The sequence below is a fragment of the Populus trichocarpa genome, chromosome 9, assembly GCF_000002775.5.
Source record: "Populus trichocarpa isolate Nisqually-1 chromosome 9, P.trichocarpa_v4.1, whole genome shotgun sequence".
Lineage (NCBI taxonomy): Eukaryota > Viridiplantae > Streptophyta > Magnoliopsida > Malpighiales > Salicaceae > Populus > Populus trichocarpa.
The window spans coordinates 12602651-12628121 of record NC_037293.2 but is presented as its reverse complement, the minus strand read 5'-3'; the positions used below and the strand labels follow the sequence as shown (position 1 = coordinate 12628121).

Sequence of the window (25471 nt, the reverse complement as noted above, 5' to 3'; positions counted from 1 at the left end):
ATATTAAATCTACAGTTAGCAAAATTAAATTATAAATTGAAATTTTGCTTATGTTCAAAATATTTTGTAAATTTCAACTTGATGTCATTTTAAGTTTTACAAATTCATAAATATGAAGCTTTTTTTTTTCTCTCATGAGTAATTAAAGCACATATTTTTATCCATATTATTCTCATTTTTTATTACATTTTTTATTGAGTTTTTTTTTAATTTTTTTTGATAGGTTATATTTTTATTTGAGTAGAAGAGCACTACAACTTTAATATCCAATAATCTCTTCTTTAATTATAGCCCATTGGTTAAACAAATATTTCTAATTTTCCTTTTTAATAAAGAAGAGTGTGGGATACAATTCTAAAAACTTTTCATCTCATTAGGGATTCAATTATTACTAATTTAAAAATAGAGGACCCAATCGGACTAAATATAAAATAAGCGTATCGATTCGATAAAAATACCAATACTCAAGGGATCATATAAATCATTATTTTTATCATCCTCCTCTCCCACTCCCGCGAGCCTTTTACATTTCTTTTTCTCTCTAAAATAATTACACGATTTTTCTCTCTCCAAAATAATAATAATAATATATTTCTTTTTTATCGAAGCTTGACTTCAACGATTCTGAGGTAATCTAAGCTTTTCTCTTTTAATTTCTCATAATTCCTACTGTATTTAGTAGCTAGGGTGGTTTTTCTTAATCTTTCATGAAATTCTCTAATTTTTTAATCATTTCATGTAATTCAATCAATAATTGTTGTATTTATTTAGTATTAGTAGCTGATTACTTAGGATTAATATGGGAATCTCGATTTTTTTGGGTTGTTTTTTCTATTTAAAATTGATGGTTTTAAGGGTAAATTTGACAAAAATGAGAGTTTTAGTTTATGGAAGTTTTGATATTTTCTGTTTGGTTCCTGAGAAAATGTTGAGGAGAGAAAATAAATTGAGGGATGTTCTGTGTTATTAAGTTACTTGTTCGGAGCAGCTTAAGACGAAATTTTAAGTTGAGATAATAATTTAAATAGAGGAAGTTCTGCCATGTCACCAGATATGCCGCCATTTCCACAATGTGTGCCTTTGGAGCCAATTACGTTAGGCAATCAGAAATATACTCGGTCCGGAGAGGTGAGGAGGGTTTTGGGAGTTCCTCCCAGTAGTGCGTCAGATGATCATTCGTTTGGAGTTGCACATCCCAAGCCGATGCCTCCAGTAGCAACGGAGGAGCTAAAGCATTTTAAACAAAGTGTGCAAGATACTTCTAGAAAGGCCAAGTATGTTGTTCATCAGATTTCAACTTCCTGCTGCATGTTATGGTTATTTGGGATTTTACTCGTATAAGTCATTATGTGATTGTTTTTGCAATTGAAGTGTAATGGCTGTGCATCGCTATTGACATGGCAATGCCATGGGATAATGCTGTTATGGAAAAATTAGTTGCTTGTATTTCATGTTATAAACAAGATGATGAAATATCTTCGTAGTCCTTAACAAGTTTTCTGTCCCCTGATATTTTATTTGCCTGTATATTTTGGAAAACTTTTGTCAACCCCTGCATATTATTGCAATTCAAAATTCTTCCTTTGATGCTGTTTCTATCTTTATGCATGTATAGTATCCTTGTTTTGCTTTAGATTTTCGTGTTGAAGATGTAGTTCAATTTAATGATTTATTTACATGTTTCTGGAGAGCTCAAACCTTGAGTAGTTATTAAAGATGTCATGTATTTATAACAGGGACAGAGCAAAACTGTTGCGCGAATCCTTATCTAAATTGGAAAGGTATAGAGAAGCCTTAAGCTCAAACAAACGACAAAGGAGTGAGCTTTCACTGAATGAGAAGTCAAATTTAGCGAATGCAGCAAAGGCAGGGGGTCAGATTCATAGGAATCCTCATGATATGGCTCAAAGATTGAAGGACAGGACCAAGAGTACTGGGCTGAATAAGCGTGTTCGTACTTCAGTGGCAGATGTGCGGGTTTGTACTTGGACATTGATCTTGATAACTTTTCTTCCTTTTTACATCTTCATAATGTTTGAGACATGATTGATTTCTGAACCAGAGATTTGATTATAGATTAGGCAGTTTAGTTTACTAGATGCTTTGTTGAATCTGCCTCCCGCTTCGATCATAGGGATTATTTATGTTCTCTCTGTGGCTTACACAAGCTTTTAACTCTGTTTATATTACTTGTGCTACCAGGCAGATGGTAGGTCCACAATGCCCTCAAGGCAACAGATGGTAACGGATAAGGGTGGAGATATGCTCCAGGATGTTGGTGCTGCTGCTGTTCGGTTTGAAGAAAATATCCGCAGATTGCCTGCTGCGGGTGAAAGATGGGATACAAAAAATAAAAAAAAGCGTTCTGTTGGGCTAATGAGTAATAGAGTTATAAATGGTGATCGAGAACAAAAACAAACTATACCTTCCAAGATGAGCGCTGACTCTAAGTTGCGATCATGTGATGCTCAGGGTTTCAGGTAATTATGTTTGTTTATTGACATCATTGCTGGTTTTTTGGTTATGTTGTGATTGTTGTTTAATATCAGGAATCTGCTACTGTGTTCTTTCGAGTGCAACTGTGGAGACATCATGTTTAGAAAGCTTGTATCTTTATTGTTTGTTTGGGTTCTCCTTTCCAAAGCAGCAATCTATAATTGACATGCTAGTGCATTGCTTCTCTGATTGAATTGTGTTCATGCCTTTTCCCACATTCATGATAAAGGAAGAAATTCAAAGAGATTTTGTTATATAAATGGTTTTCTAATATATTACAGATCAAAGTCGTCTGCTGGAATCAGTGGAATGAACAAATTGGATGGTTCTTTCGAACCTAGTAGTTCAGATACCGGCTCAGTCCTTAAGAATGAAATGGAAAGTGGTCCTCTTCCAAGAGACTGTAAAGCTCTTTCAGAGCATAAGGCTGTGACAAAAGGAACAAATAAGTAGGTATTTTCATCTTTAATATCACTCTGTAGTAAAGGTGCATCAATTCATTACATCAGGTTGTTTGTTATGACGTGTGAGGCTATTAATTTTTATATGGTGCTGTTTATCAGGTCAAATACTCATGAGGATAATTTAGCAAGCACTCCTATTACAGTGATAAAAGCAAAGGTTTCTCGAGCACCACGTACTGGGTCCATCATGCTGCTGGATTCATCGCTTAAAGTTCACCCATCTCCCACATCCCTTCAAGGTTTGGAACAGCCTACAAGTTCAAATAAAGTCCCAGTGCCTGGAGTGGTAAATAACCACAGGGGTCAATTGTCGGCAGGCTCATCTTCACATGCTATGGCTAAGTGGGTTGGTCAGAGACCACACAAAAACTCGCGTTCACGGAGGGCAAATGTAATTTCTCCTGGTTCAAACCATATTGAAGCTCAGATGTCATCTCAAGGTTTTCCCACTTCTGATTTTAGTGTCAGAAGTTCTTCCATTGGAATCAATGGATCTCTGATTGCCAGCAATCTAGATACTAACACTCCAAAGTTCAAGAGGGAACTTGAGAGTGTTCAATCTCCCTTTGGGTTATCTGAAAGTGAAGAATCAGGAGCTGGAGAGAATAAACCAAAGGACAAAGGAACAGATAGTAGTGAGGTTTCTCTTTCTGCAACTCAAAAAGTTGGAACTTCTGTATTGCCTACTAAGAAGAATAAATCATCAACTAATGAAATTGGGGATGGCATACGGAGACAAGGAAGGAGTGGACGAGTTTCATCCTTAACAAGGCCAGCTAGTCATCCAGTGAGGGAGAAGTTAGAGAATCTTCCAGCTGCTAAGCCATTTCAGAGTACAAAGGGTGCTTCTGATAAAAATAAGAGGTGTCTTCCCTAACTGCCTCTACTCCAAAGCAACCTATTGGTTGGTCAAATTATATTGTGAAGTTGTTTTCGATACTGTTCTGAATTTTGAAGCTTTTATATATTTCTCTGAATCAGTAAAACTGGCCGTCTACCTTCCAAAAAGCTGAAAGATCAGAAGGCTTTAATGCATGTTGGACTGGTGCCCAACAGTGGTTCCTTAGATTTTACAGGTACTATTCATTGTTACCTGTACAATAAATTTGGAGTTTTCTTTTTTAGATTTGTGATGTGTAGAAAGACTCTGTTCTTCATGATGAGCATTGCATATCTTAAAACTATGCTGCAGGATGAAATTTATGTTAGTGTTTTTTTTCCACTGGACAAAACTCTCTTCTTGGCATGACCAAAATACTCAGCTCGAATATAAATCACATGGACATCAACATCTTCCGGTGAATTTGTGCCTTTTTTGTGAAGTTGCTGGTTTTATTATTTATATTGACAAATTTTATGTATTTATTTTTGTTTGTCTATGCGTATGCAAGGAATTTAAAACAGTAAAAATTTACTATAGAGCTTGTAAAAATTCCATTTGATGCAAGTCTTGGCTGCAATTTATTTTAACACGCATTGATATGTTATTCTCAGGTGAATCTGGTGATGATCATGAAGAACTATTTTCAGCTGCTAATTCTGCTTGGAAAGCTAGTGGTATGCATTTTTACCTTTTTCTTAAGCTTATCCTGAAAAGCCAGCTCTGTTTATTGCATAAACTGTCTTTAAAATGCTTGTTTCTGTAGACCTTGCCTGTTCCGGTCCTTTTTGGAAGAAGATGGACTCTATTTTTGCTTCTGTCAGCTTAGAGGATCTTTCCTACTTGAAGCAACAGGTAATAAGTGGGATGCTTTGATAGATTTGGGATGTTGTGAACTTTCATGGATCAGAGACTAACAATTTCTCTTTGCGTTGCTATTCTTTCTGGCTTGTTCAGCTAACTTCTGCGCAAGGGCTTGATGAGTGTTTTTCTCAAATGCTTGGCACCACATATAATGTTTTGGTACTGTTTGAATTATATTCTTTAATTATTTAATCAGTCTCTCTCATGCATTCCTATAATTTGCGGTGTGGTTTGCCTCCAATTTGTTAAGTTTTGTTATGGACTTTCAACTGTCAGAAATCAGTTTTATTTTAATCTTAAATAAATTCAGATGAGACCCAAGAAAGAAAAAGAAAAGAAAAGAAAGAAAATAAAAGAAAAATGCAAGAATGAAGTTTGATAAAAAGGATCTGTTTCTTTCAGGGCGCTGTTGTGCATAAAAAAGGACGTTCTGGTAGAATTCAAGCGGAGGACCTTAATCAAGAATCAGTCAAGACAACTTTATGTGGAAGAGCTGATATGGGAAGTTTGGACAAGGGTGCTCTGTTATACCAAAGAGTTCTTTCTGCTTTAATTGAAGAAGATGAAAGTGAAGAATTTTACCTACAAAGTGAATCGAAGAATATGTCTCTTAACTATGCCAGTGATGACTCTCATTGTGGTTCATGTAATCTGATTGATATTGAACCTAGAGATAGAGACAGAATGGAATCTGAAGTTGAGTCAAAAGTGAATTTTCAGACACAGAAGAACTGCTTCTTGGATAGACTTTCATGTGATAAGAGTGTTATATCAAATGCAATTAGGAATCCAAGCATGTCCAGTTCTTTGCATAGCAATGAACAGTGGCCAGTAGATGATGACTTTTCACATTCAGATGCTGGGCATGCCAGTGAAATATGTTCTAATGATCCAGGTGCTCTGCAGATGAGGGAATTAAATATGCCAGGCTTCTCTTCCTCTGATGGCCAATATCAGCTGATGTGTCTGGATGAACGACTTTTGCTTGAGCTACAAAGTATTGGTTTATGCCCAGAAACACTGGTAAACATTCTATTATATACATTGATGTTTTCTTTCTCAAGTGATAGCATATCATGTTCCTCAATTTTATTCATTTTTTTATATGCTTCTTATGCTTTCATGCAGCCTGATGTAGCAGAGAGAGAAGTGATTATTCAAAATATAATGGAGCTTAAAGAAGGGCTGCATCAGCAGGTTGTGTGCCTCCGAGTTTCTTTTTCTCTATCTAGTTGTTCTTAATGCAGAAAGTGTTTGCACAATTTCTTTCCTCTTCTTGTTTGTTTTTTCTTTGATTTTTTTTTGACACTTCAAGTTGTTTCTTTTAAATTCACCTTTTTTTTTGGCTTGTTATCTCTTGTAACACCTTTCATTACTGACAGATTGGAATAATGAAAAACAAGTTAGGGAAACTTGGTAAAGCTGTGCAGAAAGGAAGAGATATGGAAAAAAGGTAGGTTTCACAGTGGTTGTGAGGTCCTGCTGTCATGAAATCCATAGATATTGTTTGGATCAAAGTAACATGGTTTCATTTGCAGGAACGCTGAACATGTTGCAATGGACCAACTTATTCAGATGGCTTACAAAAAACAATTGGTATTTGTTTTATTCTTCCATTGAGCCATGGTTTCTTTTTGTCAACTTCTTAGCAATCAAGGAATACTATTATTATGTAAACCTTTAGCCTGCAGAGGTATAATTTTGCTTCCCATCTTATCAGAGAGCCTTTGATTGAAATAGGAAATAAACAGTTTTGGACAAAAAACCTACACTTATGGACAGGCATATATGGCTTGCATTTCTCAACAATTTCTTTTCGACCTTTGAATTTCTCAAATAGCTTGAGGATACAGCCATGTATCTCAGGTGTGTGAGTGTGATCTAGAAAACTAGGATGTTTGGGCATTCCTACTCACGCAACATGTATACTTGTTTGCTGCACTCCTAAAAGTACTTTTCTTGTAACATAGACAAATCATTAAAAGAACCTGTTGGAGGATAGCCATGTGCATGAGGTGTAATTTTAGTGTCCTGGAATGAAACCTGTGCCTTTTGTATATACTTCTTGTGATAGTAAGATGTTTTTAATTTTGTAACAAGTCTCATGCATATATATATTAAAAAAAGACAGCTCATTTCTTTTGGGGAATAAGGAAAAATCGTTCCCAGTGTGTTTGCTCATATTTTGTGTCTGTAAGTAGTTTTCATGCTAGTTACTGAAATATGTTTCTCGGTTGTTCAACCTACATATGGTTTAGCAGTCTAATCCCTAAGAATTTGTGGGTGATCCTGAGGTAGAATAGCAATTGTATTTACCTGTCATACTTACTAGGTTTATGCATGTCAATATATGGAGAAAATCAAATTGCACCTGCATAAAACTGGAAAACTTGGACATCTATGTTTTACTGTAGTTTTCCAATAAATCCAATGTGCAAGAGTAGAATTTGGAGATCAAAGGCTTAAAACATGTGTAACATTTGGGAGATCAAAGGTTTAAAACATATGTAACATTTGAGAGTTTAAACATGGTGTAATTTGGTCTCTTCCGGATTGGTCATACAAAATATTCCATGTAATTATGGGAATCAAGGCCCTTTCATCAGTTCTATACCATTGACAGTCTGTTATCGACTTATACAGGCATGTCGTGGGAATAGTACCTCAAAAAGTACTGTCCGCAAGGTTTCAAGGCAAGTTTCATTGGCTTTTATCAAGCGCACTCTTGCTAGATGTCACAAATTTGAAGATACTGGCAGCAGTTGTTTCAGCGAGCCTGCACTGCAGCGGGTCAACTTCTCTGCACCTATATGCAACAACGACACCAAATCTGTGGGTTGTGTGGGCTCAGGAACTGCAAGGACCACATGCAATGAAGTCTCTAACATTCATGCTGAAGCCAGAGGATCAGGTATGTCAAGTTAAATCTTTTCATTTTCTTTAATGATGCTCATTAATCATCTCTTAGAATAGACTTTAGAATGGCTATATGCATTTCTCAAGATTCTCAGACTGTCTTGGGAAGTGTCAGAACATCAATAGTATACTAAGACAATTTTGACTCTATTTTTTGCAATTTTTAAGTTGCTTTTGTGTTCCAACAGCAGTATATGATTCTCTGTGTTTCCATATCTTGCCACTAGGTGCTGTTTCTAGCACTTTTGAGAGATACGATTCTCATAGTGATAACTTTGAAAGAAGTAAGAAGAGGGAAGTGTTTATAGATGATGTTATTGGCAACCCTTCATCAAGGGTAACATCCACTCTTGACAGTACTGTTCTTGGTGGAGTAAAAGGTAGGAGAAACGATAGAGATAGAGAACAAAGCAAGGATAATTCAAGAAGTAATTCTGTTTCTGGAGCCAGTCACTCATCATTGGACGGAGTCAAAGGCGAGCGCAAAACAAAGTCAAAGCCCAAGCAAAAGAGTACTCATTTATTGAATTCAGGAAACGGACCTCGTGGATCTTATCATTCAGTAGCTAATGCTAGCAATAAAATAGAGCGAGCGGGATCAATGTCTCTTGGCAACATTCCTCAGGACACCCCTAAAGAAGTTGATGAACCCAGTGATTTTCCACACTCGCAACTAAATGAGTTTGATACAATTGAACTAGGAGGATCTACTGACCTCGGTGGGCCTCAAGATCTTGGCTCTTGGTTGAATATTGGTGAGGATGGATTGCAAGGCCATGATTCCATAGGTCTTGAAATACCAATGGATGACCTTATGGAGTTGAACATGCTTATGTAGAGAGCTTTGGGCTTCATGCTGGTGAAGTTGGAACATGGAAACCATTTTTGAGATCAAATCTAACCGGCCTGGTTGAGGTAAGCAAAAAACAGTTGTAATTATGATCGATTCTCCTGTATATGATCTGTAAGCAAGTATACTGATTGTACGGACCAAGGAACTTGCTTCAGTCCGAAGGGATTCATGTCTCCTTCAGAATTGCAATGTATAGATGCGGTTCTGCGTGGATTTTTTTCTTTTCTCTCGTTTCTTGCTCCCTTATTTTGAAATGCATCTGCATCCGATTCCTGTTCGTATTCATAGTTTCGGTTCTGATCACCATAGGAACCTTTTCTCCTACTACGCTTCCACCTTGTTAAACATGAATGAAGCATCAATGCACCTGATCACTATTTAACAGGAATTACCTCTAGACATTGAATGCTAATTGGTAAGTAGAGGTAATATACAAGTGGACTGACCCTTTTTTTCATCAGTTACACTCAGTTCTCTTGAAAATTATTTCACTTCTGCTCTACAGGCTAATTTTGGTCATGAGAGCACTGTTTCAGAGAGGGAAAATAATACCAAGATAATGATGATGTTGCAAAGTAGTACTCTTTACAGAGAATTTTTTCTCACCCTCTGCCATAGTATCTTGAGTCCTTGCATCCATATAGGTTTTACTGATAACTACTAACTTTCCAGACAAGTGTCTCTGCAGCTACACATCAAAGCATTGCCAGGGTTTTTAATCTTAACATTTTGTTGCTGTGCTGCATTTTAATTATTATTTTTTTCTAAATCCAGTTTTTGTTATGTTTTCCTAGCAGTACTACATCTCTTTTGTGGATGGCCGGTGAAAATAAAACCATTCTACACCTTTCCGATGAAGAACAAACAATTTTGATCCCTCACTTGCTATGAAAGGACAACGATGAATGGTACAATTTCCTGATAAATAAATGGTTGACCACAAACTAGAATATGAGCAAAACAACCACCAAATATATATGATGAAGAAAGATAATGTAAAACAATGGCAAGAATTGGATATGGTTAACCATCCATCGTCGGCCCCTACCCATTTCTTTTTATGAATGATTGGGGGGGTGAGAGGAAGCAATCATGCTAGTCAACGTCAAACAAGCTTTTATTAAAAAAAAGAAAAAAAGAAAAAAGAAAAGAAGATACGCTATTGTTTAGTGCCAGTTCTTATAGATGTATTCATCAATCTATTCTGGAAACAATTTGATTTATTTGTTGTAGCATTTGATTCTTGAACTCAAGATTCTGGTGCACGTTTAGTTCAAGCCTAATATTGTATCATTCTTTAACTTGAAATCATAATTTGGTAAGTGATTAATCTTAGTTTAACATCCCAAATCAAGTTTAATACGTAGAGTTATAATAAACCCTTTAGCTAAAGCATGATGCATAACTTCATGATGATCTGATTAACCCTTTTCTTTTGACAGAAAAGCAGCAGCAGCAGCAGAAGCATTACTCTTAGATAATTAAATTAAAACCTAATCTAAGAAAAGGGTGCTTGGCAATGGCATGTATGGAGTAAACAAAGAAAAGGTAATCGCTTTGCAAGTATCCTGTGCACTTAAAAGGGTACTTTTAAGTCACGCTAACCCCAATATTCAAGGTTACTAATAGTGTCTTTTGATTTTGTGTTTAAAAATTAATTTTTATTTTTTTAATAATTTTAGATATGATGTTAAATTTTTTAAAATAAAAAATATTATTTTAATGCATTTCCAAGCAAATTGTATTTTGAAAAGCAACCACTACCATAATTTTAAAAACTACCTAAATCCTGAAGGTTAATTAACTTGGATCAATTCAGATCGACATTGTTTTATTTAAAAAATATTAAAATTATATCATTTTTTAAAATAAAATAAAATTAAAGTAAAACTAGATTTTTATAAAATTTATAAATTGATGTACCAAGTTAATTAAATCCAACTAAATAAATTTTCATCCAATTTAATTTAAAACTCAACCCAACAGGGGCAGAGCTAGGATTATTTGTTAGAGATGGCCAAAAATAATATAACAAGATATAATATTTGTTTTAATTTATTGTACATGAGTTGTAAAAAAAACCACCACAATTTAGTTTTATTCAAATAACTTATTACAAACATATAATGACTACCTTTGTATAAGATAAAAGGTTTGGAGCAATACCAAATTAAATGAAAGCAATGAAGTTAATTTCATCTTCATGATGTATCCATCACTTTAATGTTGTTGGTTTTTATACCCATCAAATATAAACATACAAAGTATATAAGAAACATTAGTTAAAGTGAAACATTATTTTATGTTTGATAAACTTTGAAATAAAGTAAAAAATAATAAAGAATGATTCTTACATATTAATTTTAATTGTGTTCTTCGTTCTTTCATAAAATAGAAATCATCGATTATCATATCAATTGTGAATCTTTCAGCAATTTCTTTTACTATATAGACAATCAAATAATTTGCTAAAAAATCATTCTCATCCGATTGCAAAGTCTTGTTTTAACAATCTTCATCGCTGAGAAAGCTCGTTCAGTAGTTGTTGTCGAAATAGGAAGAGTTAAAATAAGCCAAATCAACTTGTCAACTAGTGGATAAATATTTTTTCTTTTTTTAAAAAAAAAAAATCAATTCTTCTTATTTTGTTCATGGTTCAACCTAAAATCAAAACATATATCGTGAGAAAAAATTGATAATTTTGGTGACTATGCTAAAAACAAAACATAAAAAAAATCCAAGCATAATCAAAACAAACCAATAAAATATATTTAATTAATTAGAAAAAAAATCACTATCAAGAATTTAAAAAACAATTGTTACAATTATTTGAAAAAAAATAATAAAATTATAAAAAAACCTGAAAAATTTTATTTGTGATTTGTATTGACTGGCTGCGCTGCATATGTATTTATATTAGGGTTGTAGGTAGAGAAAAGTAGCAAAACACATTAATAACATTATATTTGTTTTCTTTCCACGTAAGCATGGAGGTAACATAAAATCAAGGCAAAGACAAAGAAATTCAAAAGTAAAGCAAAGGATAACAAATATATTTACTGTAAGGACCCATGTCATTAAAAAAATATTACAGCTCCTCACATTTAATTACCAAATAAAAAAATAATGTCTTGCAGGGCCCTGCTTGCCACCCCTTCATTCCGCCCCTGCAACCCAACCTAAATGTGTGTAGGGCAGGTTAGCGAGCAACCTGTAGAGCATGAGAAAAAAAATATAATTTAGGCAGGCAATTAATGGGTCCAAAAGCGGAGAGGCAAAAGGCAATATTAAGAAGATTAAACAATTAATTAAGGAATCCAACAATGAATTAATAAGTACGAAGGTTAATCAATGTAATTAATTAAATAAACAAACTACAGGAGCAATATATATATAGAAGAGAAACATGTCGGCACCTGCTCCGCTTTGTTGTCGGCGTAGCCCTTGTCTCGACTCGATAGTGTCAAAACATATAATTAAGAAGCGTTCGTAATTCGTGAACTAATAATAATATATCTTGATCCAATGTGTCCCAATGAGGGAATAAACTAATTAATTAATTAATTACAGCCATACATCTTCCTTCGCATGCAGGTCCGATATATATGAAATGAGTTAATTTGCATTAAGATTTTATATTTATATCGAAATCAAAGTTTCATTGTTACCATAATGTTCTTGAAATATTTTCCACATCCATACCACTACCTTTATTCTGCAAATTTATTAAACTTGGTTTGGTACATGTACAATTAATTCAGGTTTATATGTGACTATTCAAAATAATATTATTTTAACATTAAAAAAATAAAATAATACATTTTAAAATATTTTAAAAATCAACTAGATGTATTTGAAATTGTGGTAGCGGTAACGGTTCAAAGTGTTTTTTGCTTGGAAATGCATCAAAATAATTTTTTTATTTTAAAAAAATTATTTTTGACATCAATACATTAAAATAATATAAAACTATATAAAAAATTTATTTAAACAAAAATAAAAAAAAATTATTTGCGCCACATTACAAAACGAGTTTTAATAAATTTGAACTAAGAGTTGGTTTTACAAGTAAACAAGTTTAGCTGCTGATGGATTGGGCCTGGCAAGGTTGATTAACACTGCTGATTTTTCACTGTCCATCGGCCAAGCTCAACGTTTTCCAATGAATATCATTTTGATCGACTCAGGCCTAATATTTTTTTATAGAAATTAGCGAACCCTACTTTGATGGTAATATTGGGAGTAGCACTGGACTGATCTGAGAGAAGATATATATATATATATATATATATATATATAGAGAGAGAGAGAGAGAGAGGGGGGGGGGGGGTAATAAATTATAATATATCACGACCTTTCTCTCTCTATCTGCAAAAAAATATACACGTAAAAGATTGAGCATGCATGCTCTCAACACATGTAACATGATGAATGCCCTCTGCTGAAGGCACTTGCACAGATGTTAGCAGCTAGCCCTCCCTTCAGTAACAAACACAGATATCTCCATCTCGCCTTGTTAATTATCGCACTCTCTGTGGTCCTTTCTTTCTCCTGTACCGCTACTGCCAATAAATAAATCCCTCAGGGCTCACCATTATATATATATATATATATATATATATATATATTTCTGGGCTGCTATTATCATATTAATTACGTGAAAAAATTACGTGAAGAGTTGAAAAGTCACTCCCATTTATTTTATTGTACGATCGATTGAGCTAGCTAGCCCCCTGTACAGCATCGTATCTCAGAAAGTAAATACAGCAGCGCAGGCGTGGATGGATGGCGAAGATTCGAGGACGAGTTCTCTTCGATTCTAGGAAAATATCGATGTGGGCAAGTCGAGTTCTTCTGCGAATTATCTGTCAAAAACTATGTGAAGTTACCATACTTACATGAAATAAAAGAAGCATATATATATATATATATATGATCATGCATGCGTCTTTTAGAGTGTATGTATACATATATGTACCTTAATCCAAACTTAAACTGTTGGGAAGTAACCAAATTAACAACATCAAGTGTCATAATTAATTAAGAAATTGATTAAAAGTTGAACTGTTGGTGTCCACCATTCATGCAAGTTGCTCCCTCCTTAGTCGTCCACCTTCTTTTAAGCATGTTGCTTTTGGCTCCTTCCTCCATGTTTGTTAGGTCAAAGCAACAACTTTGTCTCTCTCTCTCCCTCTCGCACCTTTTTTGATCGTCCCTTTTGCATTATCATGTTAAATAAATAAATATTTTCTTATTAATTGATTAATTATCATAACCCTACTTCAAATAAATGAAGAGTTGTAAACCAGCTTTTCTCTCTCTCTCTTTCACTATAAATTTTGTAATAAAACCTTTCAAGAAAAGCCAATGCACTTCTAGCCCTTCCTATATATCTCTACCGCTCCCTTGTCTTCTATATATTAGAATAATCCATGGCTTCCTCTTCTTCACAACCACTTCACATAAATGAATTCCTACCGTCCTCTCCCTTGTACCATCTTGTTCCTTTTTTTTTTAATTATTATTATTATTAGGGTTCTTTCTTTGATTATTACCATTCTTTAAAACCCATTAATATTTAAAAGCAATGCAATTTGTAGCTCTTTAAATATTCTATTATATATATATTAACAATACATCTCTACCCTTTTGCATGATTCAAGAGTCACTAGAAGATACCACGTGGATCTCTCTTCTTTAAGCAAGTGGGAAGCCTCCACATGCATATAAAATTGATTTGCATTTACAAGATAACACAGTGAATAATAACATCAAGATAATGAAGAAGGCAAAGGAGAGGCTAAAAAAAATAAAAATCCCTAGCTTCACTAAATTAAGTGCTTAATCCGAATTCTAACAGCCCATTAACATTTGCCACAACACAGGTGAAGTCAATCACTAGGCAGCTGCTGTCATCTGGCTCCATTTGTATCACATTATATATATATATATTAAAAGTTGGAGAAATGATTTTGTGAAGGTTGAACCATTTGTAGATCAGTCGTGGTTTGGCATGAGTTATCTTCACTGATCATTGTCCTGCAAGAGGAAAAAATAATCCAAAAAGTTGAGTATAATTATCAAACACCATGCATATATTATATTATATATGTTACTAAAAGTATTTATAAATAAATATATAATATAAGGTACTCATAGGTAAGAAAAAAGTTTATGTACTGACTGTCAACAAAAAATAATGATGATGAAAAAAGTCTTATCCAATATGATTTCTCCATTAGAAACCTCCATGGTAGTCAATATTGGACACCACCTTAAAAGTTCAAAGACTAATAATTAATTTCTCTTGGAAAACCCTTCACTTACTCTCGAGGACGAGATGCCCAGAGGGAACTGAGTGCCCGTAATCTCCCATAATATTCTCCGATCACCAGAAAACACCGTGCTGCCTGTCTTACAGTCAATATTCGACGGAGTTGGTGAAGGGTTTGTTGTCTCAAGTTATCAGCCTGTATAGTGCCAAAAAAACAGTTCCTTGAGAAAAGAAGGGAGGGGGGGACAAAATACATGCTGGTGTGAAGAACAAATCAAGTAGAAGCTATGATGGGTCCAAGCGCAACGGCATGTGTAGACAAATTAACCCTACACATTTCAAAGAGGTTGAAATTCATGAGCTTGTCTTATCTATCAGATTTGTACCATTCAAATCATAATATAATAAAATAATGATTATAAAAATCTTTCTATAGTTTGTTTCTCTCTATACTTTCATGAATTTTATTTTTATCATATAGTTTATATGTTTAATAATAGTTTGTAGTTTACATTCTCAACGATATATTTTATTTGAATTTTTTATTTGATTCAAGATATAAAGTATAATTTATAAAAATCATGAAAGAGAAAATAAAATTTACTTTAAATAATAATAAGAGAGCTTTTGGAATAAATTAATAGACAGGGTAATTAATTGTTAATTGATTAATAATTAAAGAGTTTCTAGAATTGTTTAATGTTGTTGATAGGTCTAGGTAGCTAGGGTTTTTTTTATTTCAACAAACATCATTTTTCTACCCACCCTTCTGATGGCAACATTTTATTAGATGAAAAACCAACATCGAAACCCTAGCTAGCAATCAACATTGAGGAAATGGACTTCTTAGCTGAAAAATAAAGATATATTCTTCTCAAAATGATTGGATATAATAAAACTAAAATAAGTGATAGTACAAGTCAAGGCACCATCCACCCTACACGTGGCAAAAAAGCAGTGGCAATGATCAGTTTTGATGTATAGAATCATGTTAAATCATTAGCACGTTGACCAAAAGCTCGAGACACAACAATCAGTAGATGTTTCGAGGTATATTAATTTTGTAAATAATCTGCGACACCATTAAACGCAGATATTTATAGGATGGGGAAATCCATGTTAAATGCATCGGGCATGACTGTAGCATATATCTTCTTGACTAAATTATATTAAATAAAACTCAACATGCATGCATGTGTATACATAATCATATATAATATATATATATATACTTAATATTTTGGTTTAAAAAGTCAATAAATATTTCTAAATCAAGTTTTATCTCCGATGAAGTGTAAGCTCCGGGACTCTTACCCTTCAGGTGTCAGGTAGAAATGGCGGCGCAAATCAAGCTGGATATAATGGAATAGACGACTAGATGCATGGGAACATTAGAGCTAGCTACTAGCTAGTCCTCCATCTATTTCACAGCTACTAAGTTTCTTTGCTTGGCCTGTGTATGTTGCATGTGATCACACGCATGATATATATATATATATATAAAATCATGGTGATATAATAATCAACTCCTAATCTTATCTCGCTAAATCAAATGAGAGGTGGCCATATATAGGCTAATATAGGTTATATAGTACAAGATATGTTTCTAATATTGGTGGGGGGCGGGGCTGGCAGGGACCGCAACCTTCTAAAGAAAAGAAAAAAATTCTACTCTTTGACACCTCCCCGGATAAAAAAAAACTCCTGACTGCCACTCCATGCCTCTTGTCCCTATGCCAATTAAATAACTTCTGCTATGATTTTTGTATCTGTTATTACCTTGACGTGTATATTAAGGCGCATCACCTAGTTGCTAATTAGGAGCATGGAATTTGGGAGCTTCCATGAAATCAAGTGAGAGATAGATCTTAGGCTTTATTTCAACCTCTAAGAATTGAGAGCAGCTTTTCTATATCATTGTCAGAAAGCACTAAACTTTACTTGCAAATGAAGTTCAAACTATTTTCTAATTCTTCTGATATAACTGAAAGTGGTGTTTTTGGACTCTCTCATAAGTCCCTCTCCTGTTACTGTGGATTTTGTTTCTCTTAAATAATGATCTTTCCTCTAAAAAATGGCTTAATCAATGTAATCAAGGTTAATGATATGTTTACCTGGCGAACGAACCCTTCAAGATTGGCAAGCTTGCCTAACGCCACTGCCATCTGCTGCATTCCACCAATGACCGGTCCGCCAGCAATGGTGTCAACCAGAGACTGTTGGAGCTGCTCTAGGCCTTGGGAGAGAGCCTCTTCTGCTTGCTGTGAAGATTGTTGCAGGCTGTAAATCCCCATGACTTGCTGTTCTGTTAAGGGGTCTAGCTGGGATATTAACATCTGCTTCACAGAAAAATGAAAAAACAAAAGACAATTGTTTTTGTTAGAGTATCTGATGGAGGTATTTTAGTCATTTTACACTAGTTGCATGTGCGTGTTGCTCTTTTAGGGCCAAAAGTCTCCCAAGACTTAAAGAATGGTTAATGAGAAAAAGGATATTGTCGACAATTTTATTTTTCTTTTTGTGCCAAGGAGAGGACACTCCTTTAGGACACTTTAGTTGTCTCAATCTCTCTCTTTTAAATGGATAATGTGCCCTTTATAAGGGAATATTTCATCTCCTTGTACAGTATACCATCTCTCACTGTGCCTCTCTTTTTCCTTAAATGACTACAATAACCCTTGTACACTACACAGATCCCTGTGCTCAGTAAATTTCCAATGCTGACCACTATAATGGCAGCGGTATCTAGAGTAGAAAGCATGCAATGTGATGTAATTTAAATGCACTAGGAAATTCAAACCTTGATGAGTTCTGAGGGCCTAAAACCACCCATCCACAGGAAGCAACGCTCGGCTGGAGTGGACCACATTCCGGTAATCAGGTGAAAGACATCAGATTTTGCAGCCACTACCTTGAGCCGGAAAATTTCATCGTAATGTGAAATATACCCATCTACTATAACCCTAAGGTCACCGTCCGATAAATGTGCTTGCAATCCTGTCCGGAGCTCCGACATGTGCCGGTGGTCGTCTTCTAGCCATCTTGCATACTCCATGTCAAATATTGCAGCTCCTGTAACAGCAAGAACAACAGCGATGATGATAAATGAAAATTAATGGTTGGGGTTAAGTTAGGGTTATAAGGAACATGACCCATTTGCACTTTTAATCCATGGTTAATCACATGGTGGACCAATGTGACACACTATTGAAAATAAACTACTTTTTTTTTTGGTAAAGATTGTGTTGCGTCCCTTTTTAGTCTTTAACTAAAACAAATGTTATTTCTGCTTAAAAGAGGAAAAGGATGATTGAGTTGATGCCAAAGAGAGTAGCTTTGTGCCTGGAAAAAGTCCAGCAATATTCCTATCATTATTGTGACTGTGTGGGTAAGACTATTTGGATTACAAGGTTTTGAGAATCACGAGATTTGATTAAAGAGATTTTTAGGATTTTTTAATTAAAATTTCAGCAAGTTTCTATATAAATTATGTTATGGAGAAAGCTAAGATATCAAACTCAGTCCTAGAACTAATAACTTGCGATTAGGATAATTTTAAATTCTGAAATTTACATAGGGTGAAATCAACCACCATTTTCTTTTCTTTTTTTACCAATTCAGCTACTGAAAAGACAGTTGAAAACCAGGACATGTCTTAGCAACAATATTTTATAGATTTTTGCATATTTTCCAAAAGGACCAAAACAGCAAAATATATTATATATGAATTTTATTCTTAGAAATAAATAAGTATACCTAATCAAAGTTTGGATTGAGATCAAGAACACCACTTATGTCACACATTCCCCTTGACAAATCAGCAAATGTCACATGAGGATTTTAAAATATAGAGAAAACTTGATAAAAGTTGCAGTCTTTTTCCTCTTATTTCCCTTTTCTTTTGTAAATTTATTGACCCTTTTGCTACTTCACTACGAAAAATTCAAGAGAACTCACCAGAGCTGATATTGCCACCGGCACCACCGCAGCCACCCAAGAACAGCCCCTGTAAAGCAACCCAGAATTAAAAAAAAATATATATATATATATATATATATATATATATATTGAAAATTTTAAAAGATTCTGCATTGATTGCTAAAATGTTGTCTAAATTTGTACAAAGTTAAAGACCTGCTGTCTTGCACGCTGAAGATCTTGTTCTAACTGAGTAAGTTTTATTCTACTAGTCTCTAGCTGCTGGACATATGCCTGTTTTGGGACACAACATAAAGACAACATTAAAGAAAAAAAATTACATTAATTGAAGTCACCAAGTTGTTGGAAAAGGAAAATGACCCTTGCCTTTTTCCTCAGTCGACTCTTCTTTGCAGCTTCCCTGTTTTGAGCTAAACGTCTCAATGTCTGGAACCAAAAGCAAAGCAAAGTTTTCTTTTTTAGTTATAGAAGGCAACAAATTTTGAACTCCGGACATTGTTAAGGTGGTAAAGAAAAGAAGAGAAAAATACCTTGGCATCAAGTTGTTTCTCTGATGTTGAACCTTTTCTCTGCAACAGGACATAAAACACACGTAAAACACTGTCCTAATACCCCCCACAATCAAGAACTAAGAAATGAACCCAAGTAAGAAAATTTATGCAAGTCGTCTTAAGTGTAGCATATTTTAAGATAAAATGATAAAAGAGATCTCTCACAGAATTCCCAGGAAGAAATTCTGGTTGCTGATCATTTTCATGTAAGTCTTCTAGAAATTGGTAGTCAAGAACAATGTCTGGGTGGCAATAATCACCATTATCTTCCATTTTGTGGAGGGGCTTTGGCTAATTTCCTGATTTCAAAGCTGATTTTTAAGGCTAAAAAGTAAAGACAAGAGGCTTAAGTGATAGTTATGGGGATTGAGTAAAGTGGGTCATTGTTATTGTACAAGAAAATAAATAACAGTGTAATGATTCTCATTTTGACCTTGTATATTTATTCACAAGTCTCCCTCCCTCCCCCTCTCTCTCTCTCCCCCTCTGATTTCATGTCAGTCATTTGAACAGGAAATCGTTCAGGAATCAGGGAAGGCTCTGGCCGAGTAGTTGGGATCTGTGCTTATGGATATTGAAGATATGGAGAGAGGGAGCGATAAAGATACAAACTTTTTCCGGAGTTTGGGATTTGGGAGAGAAATAGAGGGGGGGGGGGGGGGGGGGGTCGTCTAATTAAGCAAAACAGTTGTGTTAAGAACCTTTTCTTGGGGAGATTTGGCAGGTGATTGATTCTGTTGAGAGGGCCCCCCTGTTCTTGATGTATCATTAGCCATATCTACTTGTTGCTGTTCTTGAAACTGTAGATGCTTCTGATAAAAAGCCTGATTGTAATGATCTGAAGAAGAAACTTTTTTACTGATGGGAGATTCTGGTTCCAGATGGGCTTCAGCTTTGCTTGAAAGAGTGTTTAATGCTGATCCTGAGTCAGTACTCTCCCCTCCTGACCTTGAACTTCCCTGAACGTTTAATTTAAACCAAAACAAAAGGCAAACCCCACAAGAATTATTCAAAAGGGCAGTAAAGAATCAAGAATCATTTAAAAAATTGAGCTAAATTCTGGAAATGGGAAAGCACCCAAGAACCATAAAGAAAGTTCAAAACTTTTCAATTTGAGTACAGGAATGACTTTCAGGAAAATTTGTTGATATGAAAAAGTGGGAGAGGTTTGCTTTGCTCGGACTTACAAAGGCTGTTGTTTTTATCTATTACTGATATCAAAAGACAAAAGACATGGTCAAAGATGTAGAAAGGAGGCTAAGAAACTACTACTCTTGGGGTTTCTTGGAATCTCATTGGCCATGAAGGAAACATTTCCAGTGTAGCTGCAGGTCTGCCTGTTACTGTAAATAAAGCTGCAAGAATCAACAAAAGCAAAATCTCAGAAGATCAGATCACCTCAGAATAAAGACGATAAAGATTTTAATACTATTTTCTTTGCCACCTAATCCCCATCTTTTCTGCAGTTATGTGTGGACAAAGTCAGTAAATCATGCCAAGGTGGTCAGGTTACTATGTTTGTAGCCTTACACCATTGATTTCTCTAGCCTCAGAATGATTACAGTATTGGAAATGGAAACCCCCCCTGTGCTGTCCTTCTCTTTAGATTAGACATATTCAAACCTCTCTGTGCTTTTTGTAGAGTTGGTTATACTTATCAAACGTCACAAAAGGAAAAATGATAGAAAGAAAGAGAGAGGAAAAGGGTGGTAGCATACGTGCTTTAGCTTCATCATTCCTAATCTTAACTCCTTGCAGCACAATTGCTTCTTCTAGCTCTCCAAAATCAAAAGCAGATCCTTCTTGATTACTATAGGCAAAAATACAACTATCCCATGTCAGGCATACTTGAATAAACAAAAGAATTGTAAGAAATTTGAAAGCTGATAAGCGACATACATGAAACTGGTTGATGGGGTGTTGATTCCATGGAGAAGTGCATAAGGGAGATGCTGATTAGAGGGACCTGAGTCTGACAAACCAGTCTCTCCAATTCTGTGGCTAGCCATGCAAGCTCTCTCTTTTTTAGACCATTCTACACATCATATCTTTCTCCAACAAGAATTAACTGATCATCAAACGTTAAAAAAGATGTTGTGAATTAGACAACAAGAAGAAGCAGAAGTGGTAAGAAACAGAGGAATTGGACAGCAAGTAAACTATTGTCAAAACATATTCAAATCCACTAATTTTGTTTACCTCAGTTTGGTATTGAATTTAGAGCTGGAAATTAAGTTGTGCTTGAAGAAGAGCACAACTGGGAGGGAGGGAGGGAGGGAGGGAAATCAAAGCTAGCTTTCTTGTCAAAGTGTATATCTAGGTTTCTACAACAAGGGACAAAGTCTTTTTCTTCAGAAATCTCTATCCACTCTTTCCACCTTTTGCTCTTTCATGGCTGTCTCTATCTCTTGCTTTCTTTCTCTCTTTCTCTCCTTCTATGTGAAGAAAACTAATCTAATTTGATTAGTTTGTTTTCCTTTTTGCCCTTTTCTCTTCTTTTCTATTTGGAGTTTGCTTTAGTTCTTTCAACAAGCAGGGTTTTGAAAGTTGAAACTCATCCCCCCTATGTAGCAAACCAAAACTCTTGTCCTTGCAAGCAAGAGCTGTCTCAAGCCCTCTGGGTAGCGTGGAGGGTTTTTGCCAAAAATAAACACATAAAAAAACAGCAACAAAATTCAATGATCAAATAAACAATTAAACAAAACCAGCAGAAGAGGAGGTGGGGTCTTTAGCAGGAACCCACTAGAATCACTAAATGACTCCTACTCCACTCTTCTCTCTCTTCTAACCGCCTGTGCTTTCCCATTGGTCCTTTTTATGGGGCTCTTCAAGGATTCAAGTACTTTGCAGCAGCGGAAAAAAATCAAGATTTATTTATCTAGCAGTAAATTCAACATGGAATATCATGGAAGATGAGACAAGGTTTTTTCTTTCACAAAATATGGTAATAGGAGAAGTCTTTCTTGTACTGTCTCTTGATGGCCCAGAAGAGAATTGAGTTTCCTTTTGACACCTCAAGGGGGCGGGGTCGCAAGAGGGAGGGAGATTAAATTTTTATTATTTTTGTAGGACTAATTTGAATTATCTCAGAGTGTTGTTACACCATTTCAACCAAAACATTAGAATAATGATCCCAAACAAAACCCCTCTTGTAATATATTAATCCAAGTTCCTGAGATGGATTTGTTTGGTATTATCTCCCTTGTTGATAGGTCAACATCCATTCCCTGTCATCACCTAAAACCATGCCACATGAAGATTCCTTTCCCTTAATAGAAGAGGTCTCAGAGTAACAGGGAATTCATCTTATCTTCTCGTTAGGGTCTTAATCCCTTCATTAGGTAAGGTTTTTTGTGTTGTCAATGCCTTGAAACCTTTTTTTCTTTCGAGCGGATATGGCCAATCGTGAAAAACTACCCTTTTGTAATGGTCTGAACAAAAAAGAAGAGTTAAGAGTCAATTGATGGATTATAAAGCTGTTCAAACAGTACTTTTGAGGGTTTAATAAGATAGCCATGACAAGCATCATTGATGATATATGTGTTAATTAGGAGGATGTGTCTAGAGAGGGAGTGAGAGGGGTATTGGACCCATGATCTTTCATCAGGATAGATAGAAACAAATATTTTATGCTGTGCCCATCTGCTACTTTTGTAGGTATATGCCCTTGCACCGATTATTCCTTCATGATCCCAATGATTGGCCTAAAAAAGGGTTTTGGCTCAAACATAGAGGTAGGGTTCATGGATTAGGTAAAAACATGCGTTCAAACCCTATATACTTTATCCAACCTTGTTCCTTACAACATGTTCTTCATATGGAAGATTTTCAGAGTCTTCTTTTAGATTATAGATTCCATGAATCTTGCATTCCCCCGAACTGCGGTTCTTTTATAAGTTCCTTTGCTTCTATGCTTGTAGAGAGGTTATTGGTCTAGATCAAATCCAAGTATATTTAAGATTTTAGGTAACTAATTAAGCCATTGCTTGTCACTTAAGCATGAAACTAAAACATATTTATGTATATTGATTGATTCATTGATATTGCTTCTACATATGAAGTATTGACTTCAATTATCCCACTTGCATCCTTTTCTAGTTTTCTATAATTATTAGAGTTGCGTGAGCAAGGCTTACAAGTTTATCTCCCACGGTTTCTCATCAATCAATTGAGACAGGAACTTAGCTGAAAATTCTATGAAGAGAAGCAATTCATAGCCAAGTTCTTGACCTTTATCTTAAAGAATGGTTGAACAAGGTCAGAGTCATAATGGGAAATCATTATTAATTATACTTCCGCGCGCAAAGAATACTCTGCGGCTAATTCGAGAGTGCTCTTGACCATCGAATTAAAAAAACGCTGAGAAATTTCCCAGCATTAATTATGAGTGGTATCCACAACAAGCTCAGTATCTCCTGCATGACTTGTGAGAAAGATTATTGAAATAATTGTATCGGTTGCTTAGATGCCTTCTCTCTGTATGTAAATAAAATCTTCACCCGAAACATACTACTGAAGCAACCTAAACAGCCTTGATGGTCTCCTCAACTACATAATAGACTTGATCACTAAATCCAAAACAGTACAGAAAGTTTATAAATTTCCCTCCAACTCAGAGCATCCTCTCAGATTCTGGCATCTCGGTGCCAAAATCTTCCAAATTGGCTATCAATAATTTACCAGATGCTGCATCAGCTCCTGAAATCGGCTGCTGGTTTGAAGTAGATATACATTATTGAAACTTAAACACTCATTTGGTAGTTAGAATTGGTGGAATATTTGCCAAAGCCAACTAATACAAGTAGTAGGTGCTGGGCTGCTGCCCATTTTGATTCTGACTAGAAGTTCATGCACACAGCGAAGGTTTATTTCAGATACAAGAAAGTTGACTTTATTCTCTTACAAAAGAGTTGGCAACACAGTTTCCACCTCCAATAATACAGAACTAAACAAGCTTAAATTCCTTGAAATCAGAACATTTGTACGAGGTCTACTTCAACTTACATTTGTCGACTTTCTTCACAGAAAAAAAGAACATCACATGTAATGAAAAATCTGGCACTTACGAGGGATCTTCCCTTCCAGCACTGCAACCTATTCAAATACCCTAAAGATGAAGAAAGGAAATACACATTGATAATGAAAAATAACCTCCACAGGAGACGGTGGGGGTTGCAAATTGTTACCGGCATGACCATCTTAAGATCAGTGGTAAAACATTAAGAGCAACCTAACTGAATGACCATGATTGCTTGACATGGAATCAATCATAACCACCACAATTCCATGCTGAAAAATGAATTATCCCAAGACCAACAAAAAAAATGAAGTGTTCTACTTATAGGAGTAGATTGAAAGTGATCTTTCATATCGAAGATTGTCACCCCTCTTAACAGTATCAACAATATCGTGATCCTCAAAACTCAATGTTTTGGACATACATGGCTCTACTTGCATATAGCATCTTAATTCTTAGGATGGTATGACCTTGCAGTTATGGACAAAGTTCAAACAGATTACTGCAAGATCTTCAGACATGATCCGGGCTTTTTCCTAGGTGACTCCGGATAAGGAAGAATCTAAGAACAGCAATTCAGAAAGCACAGATGTTCCCTTCTCCTTCTATAACTGAAGGAAACCTAAGACAACAGTATTTTGAAGAGTTATAAAACCCGGCCGTGCATGGTAGGTGTCGATCTAGAGCCTAGTCAAGTCGGGTATCATTTCAAACTGTATTTTTGCACCCTCCCCTAACCTATACGATTTGATTGAAAAGTGTTGCTAGTCTGTACGTGGCAATTAAATAGTTTCTAAGAATCAAATCTGTCACTACGGATCCATCTTCAATAACAAAGGAGCGATGATGTATGGACATTTCATCTATAGTGAAACATACATATCATAAAAAAAAAAAAATTATATAAAAATTTCATAGTATTTTAATATTTTTCAAAATATTATATTATTCAAAATCAATAAAATTAAATAAAACTTCAAAAATTATCATCATCAGATAAAACAAAATAAATTAAATAACTCATAATATTTATTGCATTGTTAAAATTCAAACTTAATTAAAACAATGTAATAGTAGAGCGTCTAAAATATGGAAACAAAACAAAAACTAAAAGGAAAGTCTCGTGAAACAAGTAAGACATATCGACCAAAACTGAAAAAGTAAGAACACTCAACAAAGTCTACTTGCTAACAAAAACTAAAAACCTGAAATAATAT

General features: G+C 35.0%; 2 protein-coding genes across 7 annotated transcripts; one reads left to right on the top strand and one right to left on the bottom strand.

The window, feature by feature from the left end:
- Window positions 1–498: 498 nt before the first annotated feature.
- Window positions 499–8694, top strand: LOC7460055 (uncharacterized). 5 transcript variants are annotated; one of them, XM_024608752.2, is made up of 16 exons: window positions 499–629; window positions 1052–1274; window positions 1737–1977; window positions 2203–2480; window positions 2778–2945; window positions 3060–3824; window positions 3942–4036; window positions 4455–4517; window positions 4607–4695; window positions 4798–4863; window positions 5107–5727; window positions 5833–5901; window positions 6087–6157; window positions 6243–6300; window positions 7348–7615; window positions 7848–8694. In XM_024608752.2, the coding sequence occupies exons 2-16, from the start codon at window positions 1054–1056 to the stop codon at window positions 8456–8458; spliced, it is 3684 nt and encodes a 1227-aa protein (XP_024464520.1). In that variant the 5' UTR covers window positions 499–629; window positions 1052–1053; the 3' UTR covers window positions 8459–8694. The 5 variants fall into 5 exon arrangements, with proteins under 5 accessions (XP_024464520.1, XP_024464518.1, XP_024464519.1 ...); XM_024608750.2 differs by having other exon boundaries at window positions 507–629; window positions 1029–1274; XM_024608751.2 differs by lacking the exon at window positions 499–629 and having other exon boundaries at window positions 658–1274; window positions 1737–1971.
- A 5472-nt stretch (window positions 8695–14166) lies between these two features.
- Window positions 14167–22156, bottom strand: LOC7460056 (transcription factor TGA9). Of its 2 annotated transcripts, none has more exons than XM_024609137.2 (13): window positions 21437–22156; window positions 21137–21305; window positions 20956–21047; window positions 20507–20592; window positions 19939–20196; window positions 19217–19255; window positions 19053–19112; window positions 18882–18959; window positions 18705–18753; window positions 17548–17819; window positions 16862–17083; window positions 14801–14943; window positions 14167–14512 (listed from the first exon to the last, which is right to left on the bottom strand). In XM_024609137.2, exons 2-13 carry the CDS (start codon window positions 21244–21246, stop codon window positions 14425–14427), a joined length of 1497 nt encoding a protein of 498 aa, XP_024464905.1. In that variant the 5' UTR covers window positions 21247–21305; window positions 21437–22156; the 3' UTR covers window positions 14167–14424. The 2 variants fall into 2 exon arrangements, with proteins under 2 accessions (XP_024464905.1, XP_024464906.1); XM_024609138.2 differs by having other exon boundaries at window positions 20510–20592; window positions 21437–22149.
- Window positions 22157–25471: the final 3315 nt, after the last annotated feature.